This window comes from Ammospiza caudacuta, chromosome 7, assembly GCF_027887145.1.
Source record: "Ammospiza caudacuta isolate bAmmCau1 chromosome 7, bAmmCau1.pri, whole genome shotgun sequence".
In the NCBI taxonomy this organism is placed as follows: Eukaryota; Metazoa; Chordata; class Aves; order Passeriformes; family Passerellidae; genus Ammospiza; species Ammospiza caudacuta.
The window spans coordinates 5,626,072-5,639,281 of NC_080599.1; the positions used below are offsets into that span (position 1 = coordinate 5,626,072).

The following is a 13,210-nucleotide window of genomic DNA, read 5'->3' on the forward strand; positions in this document are numbered from 1 at the left end:
TCCTGGTGCTTCCCCCATCCTTCCATGCCGGGACCTCTTCACCTCCCATCTCTGTCCAAAGCCCAGCCTACCTCACCCGGCTATATGGCTGCCCCTCTCCCACCCAGCAGCAGCAGCTGGACAGAGGAGAAATCCAAACTCTTTCCCCAACGAAAACCAAGAGAACTTCCAATGGGAGTGCTCTGTTTTTTAACCCCTGTGTTCGCAGAGGTGTATGCATTGTCCCCAGGTGCCAATATTAAAATCTGAACACCTATTGGTGACCACAGCATATCCCTGAAAGCCTTCTTCCTCTCAAACCACTACGCACAGCCAGCTCTGTGATGTCACAACCCCCTCAGTGATGTCACCAGATCCTCTCTGTGATGTCATACTGCCACTCTGTAATGTCACAGCACACACTTTGGCCTCACAGCCAGCTCTATGATGTCACACAGCCATGCCATGATGTCACAGCCTGCACTGACATGTCAGAGAATCCCCTCTATGATGGTGTGTAGTAAACCCCTCAGGTTTAGCCAGGGCCCCTTGGAGAATAGAATGCTGACACAGCGGCAGAGAAGTTTCCTGAATCCAGGGACATCCGCCTTGTACCTTATCCCTATAGCCATCTAAGGCAATACGTAGTTAACCCTACTATTGGTCACTTATGGTCACTCTAACAGCTTTGCCATTGGTCAGGATTGGATCCGGGCCAAGGGTATAAAAGTAGCATACTGTACCCCTACTAACTCGGAAGAAGAAGAGCTGAGAGCCTTCACAGACCCTCCAATAAAGCCATACTCGTGGAACAGCCGGCGTCTTCTGCTTCTCCTCTCTCTACTGTCTGCTGGAGCCTTAGGCCAAGGGAAAAGCTACCTAGCAAGCAAAGAGCTTGAAATCATAAGAGCTGCCTAATCACTAAGAGCTGAATATTCCCTGCTTGCTAGGGCTGTCCCGTGGCCTTGGTCTGAGAGCGAGCTGGCTTCTGGCACCCAGTCCCCTTGGGGACTGAGCTCTGGAGCTGTAACAGCTTGCATAGGATAAGAGCAAGCAAGGCTCATTTAGGTGGCGGCCCAAACGTGTTGTCGGACCCTGGCCCCCAGGAGCGAAGCGTCACCGGAGCATCGGAGCCTTTCAGGGCCTCCTGTTATTGCCTGTTCGGGAAGCCTCTCCTTCTGCGAAACGACTTTTCGTTTTAGAAAATCCTCTCTGCGGAAGGCTCAATTCGACCCTCAAGAAACATCTGGACGAGATAAAGTCTGAGGAGAATTGAGGAGCAGACACTCTTCCACAGACCCCTGACCCCAAAGGGCGTAAGTATTAAGATTGCGCGCATACCTTTGGGTGCTCTAAAAACCTTTTTTGTTTTTTTTTCTTTTTTTCTCGTTTTTCTGTGGAAAGGGCTTGAAAAATCATGGGTACTTGTTTAAGCACCCTAAGACTAACAACACGTGAGAGAGAGTTATATTTAACCATTGTAGAAACCTTATCTGTTAACAATTTCACTTTTTCTAAAGGTAGTCTGTCAAAAAAGACTCTTAAAAAATTTGTATCTTGGATTGTGCTACATTTCCCTGAGACTGATAATTACAATTACTGAAAATTCCTTCTGGGATACAGTTGGAAACACCATTTTTATGTCTCAAACAAAACAGTACTTTTCTGTTACTAACTTCTTACCTTCATTTATAATAACAAAAATGATTGAAAAATCAAATTCTGAAAAAACCTGCAAACTAACAGATCTTTCCTCTTCATATGCTAATTGTGCTGATAAGATAACAGAGCTTTATGCCTTGCAAGCCACAGAGCCTCTGGGCTCTGCAGAGCTTCCTGTAGATACCACCTCGCAGGCAGAACCCAAGCAGCCCCCCCCCCCGCCCCCCCATCATCTCCCCTCGCGGGACCCTCGCTGCCCAACTCCCCGTTTCCCGTTGTAGCCCCCCATCCCCCCGGCCCCGCTTCCTTCCGGCTTCCGGCCCCGGGGGCCCCGTTCCCTGTCCCTGCCGCCGTAGCCCCCGCTGCGGCCACCCCTTCCCCTGTGCCGCTCTACCCCCTGCTCCGTCCCCCGCCCCCGTGCTGCCGTTGCCGCCTCCCGTCACTGCGATCCCGGTCCTCCCTACCCCCGCCGCCGTTCCCCGCCCCCGCTTCCCCCGTTGCGGTATCCCCAGCTCCCGCTGCTGTCCCCACCATGCTCCCTGGCCCCGTTATCGCCGCCGCCCCCCTCAAGCCTCGCTGCTACCCCCCGCCCCCGCTCCCGCCCTCTCTGCCATCACCGCCCCCGCTCCCGCCCCTCCCAAGACCACCCTGGCCCTCCCGGCCCCGTCTGAGAGGGGGCCGGCCCCTCCCAGTGCCTTCCCAAGTCATGCCCACACCCTGTCCCCCTGCCCTGAGCCTCACACATTCGCAGTAACACCAGCACCACCACTTCACCCTATACATGTAGTACCCCAAACCAGCGGCACTGCTTGCGTACACCCAAACCCCCCAGGCGTGCATCCCCAACCCTCCCTGCCCCCACGTGTCCCTCCAACCCCTCACCCAACACCCCCCACCCAATCCGGTCCCTGCTGTGCTGCTACCCCCTCACCCAATAGCGCCAACTCCTGTCCAGTCATTGAAAACCATGAAAAACGCTTCTAAACGAAAAAAAAAAGGAATTCACAGGTAGCAAATCCCTCACAGCTTTCCTCAGACAATGAGAGCTCTTCTGATGAAACTGATTTTGATACGATTAACATAGACCCATGGGCTCTTATTAAGATAGAAGCTACAAAGTCAGGGAATTGGGACCTAGCACAGAAAACCACAGCCTTTCCGGTTGAGTACAGGCAAAGAAGGAATGGTGGGCAATCTAATATCAAGACATGGAAACCAATTTCTAATACAGAACTTGTGCAATTGAGAAATATAGCCAAGGAACATGGACGTAGTTCACATATCTTTAGAAATTTCTTAGAAGCCGTGTTCTCTGCACGTCTTGCTTCCTCATGATGTAAAAAATATTTCACAATGCCTCCTGTCACCAGCAGAATATTTGTTATGGGACAGGCATTGGAAGAAACACTTAAAAACATTATCACATTCATATACTGCCAATGCTCTTAAGACTGTTATGTTTGCCCAATTATCCCATCATAAAAATGCCAAACAGTATTAAAAGTAGTAACAGTTTTAATTAAATAGTTTAGAAAATATATAAACAAGGGATAATTTGGTTGAAATAATAGTGCATAAGCTAAAGATACCGCGGGGTACGGAGGGCAGGATTCAATGACCCTTGCCACTTCACGTACAAGCTTGCCAAGTGAAAGTCACCCCTTATATGTCATGTGTCAATGCCATCTCCTTCTATTTTCGGTTCGTCACTTTTCTGTCTCCGCCTTCATTACCACCTTTACCACGCATGCGCCACCACTCGGTTTGGTGGTCGCCCAAGTCTTTGGGGGTCGTCGCTGATGAAGGCCCTGTAGTCTTCTTTGTTGTCCTTTAATTCACCTTTGGGTTACACATGCGCACCAAGCCAGTACAATGTAAGCCAAGACTAACATATCACTGCATCTACATATCAAAGCAATAAGTCCCTTATAATTAGCATTTTCTTGGACCCAACCAGGTTCTTGGTCATTTTTAGCAACTGAATCTTCAGCTTCTTTCCTGTGGTCCTTGAGAACATCTGCTGAGAAGGGGGGGTGGGTGGAGCCCCTCCTTTCCCTCTCTTCTTTGGCATTACAACTTTTAACTACTAACTGTTTTATTATTCTCAAATATTAATTACTGTATCAATATTGATTACTGTTTCAATTTCTATCAGCACGAATCATACCTATTTATCACAAGACCAACTTCACAGTAGAGCAGTTGGCCAGCGAAGGAGACTTACAAAAGCCAGCTGAACAAATGGAAACTCTGAATAAAGAAGTGCTGCAAGATGTAGCAATCGCAGCTAAAACCTTCTTGCTTCTTAGGCAGGATGAGTCAATGCCAACAATGTATTTTTCTACTATTAAACAAGGCATTGAAGAAAGCTTTATAAAATTTGTGGACAGACTTAGAGATGCTTTGGAGAAACAGATAGAGAGCACAGAGGCAAGGAAGGAACTCTTATGTAAGCTTGCTTTCAGCAACTCAAATGAGAAATGTAAAGCCATTTTGAGGTCTCTACCAGTGGATTCAAACCCTACTATAGAGCAAATGCTGGAATGCTGTACACGTCACATGTCCACTGAAAATATGTGGCCCAAGCAGTTGCTAAGGGTATTGCTGAAGGAGTTTCTGGTGCATACACAGTCATAACCTTTAAAGAACAAGCTAAGTGCTATCACTGTGGAGAGCTAAGACATTATATAAAGGGCTGCCCGGAGAGATCACCCCCCCCAATACCATCGTAATTCTTATCAAAGTCCCCAACATCAGCAACGCCGCGTCCTTTAAAGTCCTTGAGCCGCCTGGTGGACCTTTGGGCGCAGAATATAAATCAAAGGCTACCCAGACCCAATCACGCACAAACCCAGGCTGCTCCAGACCCAAAGAAGAAACCCCAACCCATGGGACAGCCCCGATGGGTACCCGCCAGCAACTGGTAACTGCTTTGTCCATTGATTTTAATGATAATGTTCACCATGTTCCCACAGGAAAATATGGACCTAAAGGGAGTCCTTCAGACACTTTAATGACAGGTGACTCTCTTAATACTCCAAATGAAATCTTTGTTGTTCAGGAAGTGCTGACAGTGCAGCTGGGACAAGAGATCCTCCTGCAGGTATACTGCATAGACTTACCATTTTTTCTTTCTAAGGGAACTCCAATAGCTCAGGCCTTCTTACTCCCAAAGAATCACAGGCAACAGATTCCTCTCAACCCTACAGCTATGCAGGCACAAGTCATGGTACCATCCAAGCCTACCATCGAGTGCGGCCTCTCCCACAAAGGAGAGAAGACCCACCTGCCAGGGATGCTGGACACCGGTGCAGATGTAATCATCATCCCCTGTTCAGATTGGCCAGCACACTGGGATCTACAACCTGTTGCAGGCATGATTTCCAGGATTGGTGGAACTACAGTATCCATGAGGAGAAAGAACAACATCCTCGTTGAAGGGCCTGAAGGCAAGCTGGCAACCATCCGTCCATTTGTAGAAAAAGCCCCCATCACCCTTTGGGGAAGAGACGTTTTATCCCAGTGGGGAGCTTCCCTATGTATTCCCACTCAGGATTTCTAACCAGGGCCACTGAGTTGAGCGCACTGCCAGAAATACCCTGTCTCACCTGGAAAAGCCATGAGCCAATCTGGACTGAGCAGTGGCTCCTAAAGAAAGCCAAGCTGCATGCCCTAAATGCCCTCATGGAAGAACAGCTCAAAAAAGGCCACATAGTGGAGTGCGACAGCCCTTGGAATTCTCCAGTCTTCGTTCTACCAAAGCCTGGTACAAACAAGTGGAGGCTTCTCCATGACCTTTGGAGAATCAATGATGTCATCGAGGATGTGGGCCCTCTTCAGCCTGGGCTGCCCTCCCCATCGATGCTGCCTGGAGACTGGACACCTGCTATCATAGACATTAAGGACTGTTTCTTCAGCATACCGCTGCACCCTGAGGATGCTCCACGGTTTGCTTTCTCCGTTCCCTCTATTAACAGAGGCCCCGCTCAAAAGATATCATTGGTGTTATCTTCCTCAGGGCCTAAAAAACTCGCCCACTATGTGCCAGTGGTACGTGTCTCATATCCTGTTTACCATTCAGAAATCATTTCCAGACGCTATCATCTATCACTATGTGGATGATATTGTGGTATGTGCTTCAGACAAAGCTTACTTGGACAAAACAGTTAAAAAGACTATTGAAGCCATTGAAAAGGCAGGAATGGAAATTCGTGAGGACAAAATCAGTACACTGAGCCATGGACTTACCTTGGAGTCCAGATCCGGGAAAGAACCATCATGCCTCAGCAGATTGCCATCAATGACGACCCAAAAACCCTCAGGGATTTACACAGCCTGTGTGGATCCATCAGCTGGGCACATCCACTGCTAGGAATTACATCAGAGGACCTTGCTCCCTTGTTCAATCTTCTTCGTGGACCCAAGGAACTGGACTCTCCCTGCGCTCTCACAGAGGAAGCCAGAGGTGCCATCATCAAAGTCCAGGAAGCCCCGTCTTCACGCAAAGCCCATCGCTATGAGCCCAGTCTGCCTTTCCAGTTCATCATCCTGGGAAAAGCTCCTCAATTCCATGGACTGATTTTCCAATGGGAAAATCTCAGGCATCCCCTGAGAAGTAGTGGATGATATCAAAGAGATGGCTTTTAAAGATTTAATCCAGGTATTGGATGGTAGAACTTATAGTATAGGTGGCCTTTGAGTCCTAGTAAAATATCTGTACTATACGTGAATATCTGTATATAGGCCTTGCCCAGTAAGTCCCGGTTGGTCTTGATGGGCTGCAGCTGTGATGTCCTTCATTGGGCTGCAGCTGTGGCTAGTGAAGATAACTGGGATAAACGGGGGTGGGTTGGTCAGTCAGGGAGAGCCTTGAAGGAGCTCTGACTAAGAAGAAGCAACATGCAGAAGAAGGAGTCTGTGCTGTGAAGATCTGCAGCCATAAGAAAACACTGAGGAGGTATGGGTCTTAAGAAATACGATAACAATAGTATGGGACTCTAGAAATATAACAACCAAAAGAACCCGCAATTTGGACTACCTTGGGTGGCTGCAGCTGAAGCTTTAGGACAATTAGATCATCTTGGGTGCCTGTTAAGTAAGCAAGCCAATGCTACCTACCTCCCTTGAGTGGCCTGCTCTCAGACATAGAGACCATCAGACATGCCACCTTGCAGAACAGTGATAGAGTTTTTACTCTGGGCACCTGGGCATGGCTGTGTAGACTCTGAGGGATGTGTTGCATTAACCACTCCAGCCACAGTCAGTTAATCCACAAGAGCATTCAGGTACTGAAGGAAGAGTTCAAGAAGCTTCAAGTGGAAAACAAAGATTGGTTCAATAAACTCTTCCAATCCAACGGACTAAAGGGTTGGATGATATAGCTAAAACAGGACTATTCATTCTCATAGTGATTGTTGTATTGTTAATTGTCCCATGTTCATTTGAATGCTTTTAGAAAGTTTCACAAAATTCTTTCAGTCCCATCTTTGTTGCAAAACAGAAAGGAGGAAGATACCCAACACAGGCACCTCATGGACTCCTTGGAGGAGAGAATTGGAGGCCAGGATGGCACAAAAACCTCTCAGAGACTGAGTTTAGGCAGGGAAATCCTTAAAAGTACCTAAAAACATTGTTAAATCCATAAAGTACCTTAAAAACCTTGAGTATTTCAAGGCATTAATGAGCCCCACTGAGTGTCAGTACAAAGCTCTCAAGGGACTCATTAAAGCAGATAACTGGGGCCATGATTGCACAAACCCCTCAGTGACTCCAAGGCAAAAGCCAAACCCAAAGTCCTTTGAAAAACCTGCAGTACCTGCAGGGAGCATTAATGAGCCCCCAGGGCCATTCCTGGCCAGGATTCCCCAGGGACTCCTTCCAGCAGATCCTTGAGGCCACTGGGATGTGGGCTAGGGGGGGATGCAGAGGGCAGGACAAGGGGATGACAGTGCCCAGCCTGGCTGGGGCTGTGCCAGGAGGCCCCAGGGTCTCAGGACAAGGTGTCTCCTCACAGCCCTTGGTGGCACAGACCCTGCTGCTGTGCCCCAGGGCACCAAGACTTGGCTACTCTTTGTCCCCACCTGTCATCACTGCCTCCAGTTCTCTGCTCTGCCTGGGGCCTGGGGACACTTTCTCAGTCGTGTCCCTCACTGGGACCCATTAAAACTCCAAGAAACTTTGGAGTTGGATTCTGACTTGGAGTTCTGGAGAGGTTTCTTCAGCTCCCTCTCAGGGACTGATGTGCAGGACCTGAGCACAAAGCCCCAGAGGCTCATTAAAGTCCTTGTGCTTTGTCGGTGCTGCTGAGCTGGACTGGGCTCCTGGCACAGAGGCAGCTCCTGGTAACCAAGAAGAGCTTCAAAAGCACATTTCTCTTGATGAGCAGCCCTTCTGCCAGCCCAGCAGGGCTGGGGCACTGCCTGCAGCCACCCCGGGCACAGCACAGAGGCACAGAGAGCTTCAATCAGTCAGGGCTGGGAAGGTGCTGAGAAGTGCCTGGGGCACAATCACTGCCAGCCCTTGGCACAGGAAGCTCTGGCTGCAGGACAATGCAGCTGCAGCTCCTGGAGCCATCTCCTAAAGCTGGAACATCCCAATGCCTACAGACCCTGTGAGTACAATTCTGAGTATTTCTGGTGTGGGGGAGGTGAAATGCTCTTGAAGCTCTGACATGCTGAGGGTTTCTGGTCAGTCACAGAATATTTCCAAGACAAGGACTTTGTAAAATATGAGGTAATTTCCAAAGACTTTGCATTCAGTTTCCTACTATTGGACAATGGCAGGGTGGGAGAGGTAAATATTAAAGGTTGATTATGAATTATTTATTAATAATTTTGACAAGTTCCTGAGACAATGCAAACTGTACCTTTTAGTCATCAGTAGGAGATGTCTCATTTCCTTTCAGCCACTCTGCCCATGGACGGCACCAGCATCACCATAGTTGGAGCCATCAGGCTCAGTCTGAGGTGTCCTTTCTCCAAGCTGCAAACAGAACCTTCCCCCAGGCAGTGCCCTGCAAGCAGGCAGGGTTCTGTCAGGCTAAATGAGAGTGCACAGAGATTTGGGGTCTGTGAGTGCTGGCACAGAGACATCAGGCATGGGGAAACACCTGCAGGAGGGAAATCTGCAGGAAGCAGAGAGAACATCAAGCAATGAGAGAAAACAAAACCCAGCAATGCTGTGGCAGGGAGAGTTTAGAGATGTCCACCAGATCCCCTCCATTGCAGCCCCTCCCTCTGAACAAGCCCCCTCCCTCCTGTGCCCCCAGCCAAGCCTCTGCCCTCAGGGCCGGGGCTCCAAGGCGTGCAGCCCCTCCTGTGTAGGCAGAGCTGCAGCAGAGCCGTGGGGCAGCTCTGCAGCCCCGAGCCCAGTTCCCTCTGCAGAGCACAGGGCTGGGAGCAGCTGCCCGGCCCTGGGGGCTCTGGAGGGGGCACAGCTGGCTCAGGGTGATGCTGTCCTAAGTGCCTGGCTCTGGGCAATGCTGTCAGTGCAGCCAGGGAAGGAGCTGCATCTCCCTTCATCCAATGCCATCATAAGGATACTTGGGAGTCTCTCTGAGATTTCAGTCCAAGCTGAGGGCTTCAATCCAGGGTGGAAACCAGTCTTAGAGCATCTCTGAGTTGTGAGATTGATGGAGAAAGGCAGAGGTGTTGTGACACTGAAAATGCTGCTGTGTTGGTAAAATGAGCAACGTGAGCCGTTGGCTACAAGTGTGGAGCTGGGCTGTGGTGGATCCATCTGCTCTCAGCAGTCTCTGGGTGTTTTTTAGAGCAACATGGGAGTGTGCAAATCCTTCATTTGAGAAAAGAGAATGCCCAGAGAAACTCCAAACAGAATGAAGTGAGTGACCATCTCTCCTCAGTCTCCACTCTTAATCTTGCCTCAGAGAACTCACTCTGTTCTACCAGAGGGCTGGAGAAAAGCTGAAAGTTTCTGATACTTAAGAATAGCAGGAGAGACATGGAGGGAGCTTAAAAAAAAACCACAGAACACTAAAACACCAAAAGCTAGCTGTGTGTTCCAGGGAAGGGTGTATGAGAAACAGCTTTGATTTTGCTTAGGGGTATCTCCTCTCACACGTCACTGTCCTTTTCTCCATGAACAGGATCCCATGTGCCACAACAGCAAATGTACAACAGCAGCTCCATCAGCCACTTCCTCCTGCTGGCACTTGCAGACACGCGGCAGCTGCAGCTCCTGCACTTCTGCCTCTTGCTGGGCATCTCCCTGGCTGCCCTCCTGGGCAACAGCCTCATCATCAGCGCTGTAGCCTGTGGCCACCACCTGCACACGCCCATGTTCTTCTTCCTGCTCAACCTGGCCCTCAGTGACCTGGGCTCCATCTGCACCACTGTCCCCAAAGCCATGCACAATTCCCTCTGGGACACCAGGAACATTTCCTACACAGGATGTGCTGCTCAGCTGTTTTTCTTTCTGTTCTTCATCTCAGCAGAGTATTTCCTGCTGACCGTCATGTGCTACGACCGCTACGTATCCATCTGCAAACCTCTGCACTATGGGATTCTCCTGGGCAGCAGAGCTTGTGTCCACATGACAGCAGCTGCCTGGGCCAGTGCCTTTCTCAATGCTCTGCTACTCATGGCCAATACATTTTCCCTGCCCCTGTGCCATGGCAATGCCCTGGGCCAGTTCTTCTGTGAAATACCTCAGATCCTCAAGCTCTCCTGCTCACAGTCCAAACTCAGGAAACTGGGGCTCATTGTTGGCAGTTCCTGTTTAGGTTTGGGTAGTTTTGTGTTCATTGTTTTCTCCTATGTGCAGATCTTCAGGGCTGTGCTGAGGATCCCCTCTGAGCAGGGACGGCACAAAGCCTTTTACACCTGCCTCCCTCACCTGGCTGTGATCTGCATGTTCCTCAGCACTATTCTCTTGGCGCACCTGAAGCCCCCCTCCATCTCCTCTCCATATCTGGATCTGACCCTTTCAATTCTGTACTCGGTGGTGCCTCCAGCCCTGAACCCCCTCATCTACAGCCTGAGGAACCAGGAGCTCAAGGCTGGAGTGGGGAGACTGATGACTGTATGCTTTCAGGGTGCTGGCCATTGAACTGCTGGCCAATTTCTGCAAATCACTTGTAATAAACGTCATCTTTGATACTTCTTATTACATTTTGAAGGTTCTTTGATTTACTTTATTAATCTTGTCTGATACTCTTTGGTTGGACGTGACCTACACACACTAAATTAGGCTCAAAGAAGAAAATGTTTTTATTTTGCGTGTTCTGTAGTTGATATAATTTTTAAAAAGAGTGATCTTAAGTCATGCATTACATCACAATAACTTTTTTTAATCATTGATGCAAAGCTATTACCATCAATATAATTAGCGAAATTTCACAGAAATTTAATAAGGTACATATAAACATCTACCTATGTATATAGTCTAGCTTACAAAAATTTTCATAAAACTGTACTAATCTGTTCCCGTGGTGACCGCCTTGTTTTCTTCCTTGCTATGGATACAGTCTAAAATCACCAAATGTTATTTCTTCTATAAACTCACCTTTGCCTGCAAGCTAGGTGTAAAGCCCCTCTGTTTCATCCACAAAGAAATGTCATTGTTTGTGCCATTTTTCATTTTGTTTCACTCCACCTTCCCTGTGGCCACAGACTGTGTCAATGAGGGGCTGCACTCTTGGTGGCTTTAAAGGAACTAAAGGATATCCCAGCAGAGTTTTCTGCAGAGATGCTCTTTTGTTGCCCTCTCTGGAGCTGCAGCAGCAATGTCTGTGTGCAGAGCTGGGGGCAGATTAGGGCTGGCCCAGCAGCTGTGCCCAGCAGCAGCAGCAGCACTTGGTGTTGCCAGTGCTGCTGCCATGGCCCTGCCCCACTGCCCTGGTGGCCCTGGTGTTGCTGCAGGGCCTGAGTGCTCTCGTGGCCTGGCACAGCCCTGGGGGTGACAGTGCCGTGGCTGCAGGAGGGACAGGCCATGGGCACTGCTGGGGCAGCGCTGACGCCTCAGGCCAGGCCCTGGGGGCTCCAGGCTCCTTGCCCAGGCTCTCTCAAGAACACGCCCAGGCCAATGCTCAGCACAGAAAAGCTCTGTGAGCAGACCCAGGCTGGCCGTGGGCAGGCTGGGGGCAAACAGCATGGCTGGGGCTTTGCAAGGGCCCTGGGGGAGACGGGAAGGAGCAGCAGAGCAGGGGCTGATCCACCCCCAGTGCGCTGGACAGCCCAGGGCAGTGTCCCAGAGCATCCTCATGGAGCTGCCAACAACATCCCCCCTCTGCAGCCCTGGCCTCTCCCCCAGCTCACACAGGTGCCCCATCCTTGCAGGCACAGACACGGCAGCACTGGCTCAGCAGCCCCTGTTTGCATTGCACAGAGCAGGGGGAGCACCACCATGCTGTTGGTGTGGGGACATGAACCTGAGGGAGCACAAATGCCATCAGCCCCTGGGGCCAGCAAGGGCTGGGGGACACCAGGGAAACCACTCAGCTTTGTCCTGGCCTCTGCACTCAGCCAGAAAGTTTGATCTCATCAGCTGGGAGTTTCCTGTCCCACTGCAGACGCTGTTGCTCAGAGCCAGGGCTTCCTGGCAGCCACCCCCAAACTGCCCTGAGCATTTTCTTGGCTTCTCCTTTCTTTCTTTACTCTTCCTTTTACAAATTTCTTCCTTTTGCCCACCCCTGTTCCCTCCCCTGCAAACAGCCCATCCCTGTTTGCCCTTCCCTCTCTGGCTGCACTCCCCATTTCAGTTCCTGACTTGGCACCATGGGAACGTCCTTTGGGCAGCAGGATCATCCTACAAGTGCTGCAGGAATTGTCTGCAGGCTCCTGCAGTGCCTGGTGCTGCTCCCTTGCCAGAGACACCCCAGGCCAGGGGGGCACATCTGGGCTGCTGTGTCTGGCTCTGGGGCTCCCTGTTCTGGGCAGTGAGGAGGAGCTGCAGAGGCTCTGCAGGACTGACAGGATGGGCTTTGGGGCTAGCAGGAGAAGCTGAGGGACCCAGGCTGCTGGAGCTTCTGAAGAGGAGGCCCAGGGCTCATTGTGCAACTGCTCCAAGGGTGGTTTCAGAGAATCCCAGAATCAGCAAGGTTGGAAAAGACCTTGGAGATCATCAAGTCCAACCTGTGCCCTGACACTGCCTTGTCTCCCCTGAGTGTCCTCTTCTCCAGGATAAAAAACCCATCTCCCTCAGCCACTCCTCACCGGACTTGTGCTCCAGACCCCTCACCAGCTTTTTTGGCCTTTTCTGGACGCACTCCAGCCCCTCCATGTCCTTCCTAAATTGGAGGCCCAGAACCGCAAACAGCACTGCGGGTGCTACCCAACCAGTGCTAAGTACAGGGGAAGAATCCCTGCCCTGCTCCTGCTGGCCACACCATTCCTGATCCAGGCCAGGAGCCATTGGCCTTCTTGCCCCCCTGGGCACACCACTGGCTCATGTCCAGCATGCTGTCCATCAGCCCCTGCAGGTACCTTTCTGCCTGGCTGCTGTCCAGCCACGCTATCCCCAGCCTGTAGTGCTGCAGGGGTGTCACCCTGGTTTTTTAAGATTTTCTAAGCCTTCCTATGTTGACATTCTTGTAGTAAACTTTCTCACACAC

General features: G+C 50.4%; 1 protein-coding gene across 1 annotated transcript; it reads left to right on the forward strand.

Annotated features, from left to right (window-relative positions):
- Positions 1 to 9,768: 9,768 nt before the first annotated feature.
- Positions 9,769 to 10,707, forward strand: LOC131559601 (olfactory receptor 14C36-like). The gene has a single exon (XM_058808018.1). The coding sequence runs from the start codon at positions 9,769 to 9,771 to the stop codon at positions 10,705 to 10,707; it is 939 nt and encodes a 312-aa protein (XP_058664001.1).
- The last annotated feature ends 2,503 nt before the right edge of the window (positions 10,708 to 13,210 follow it).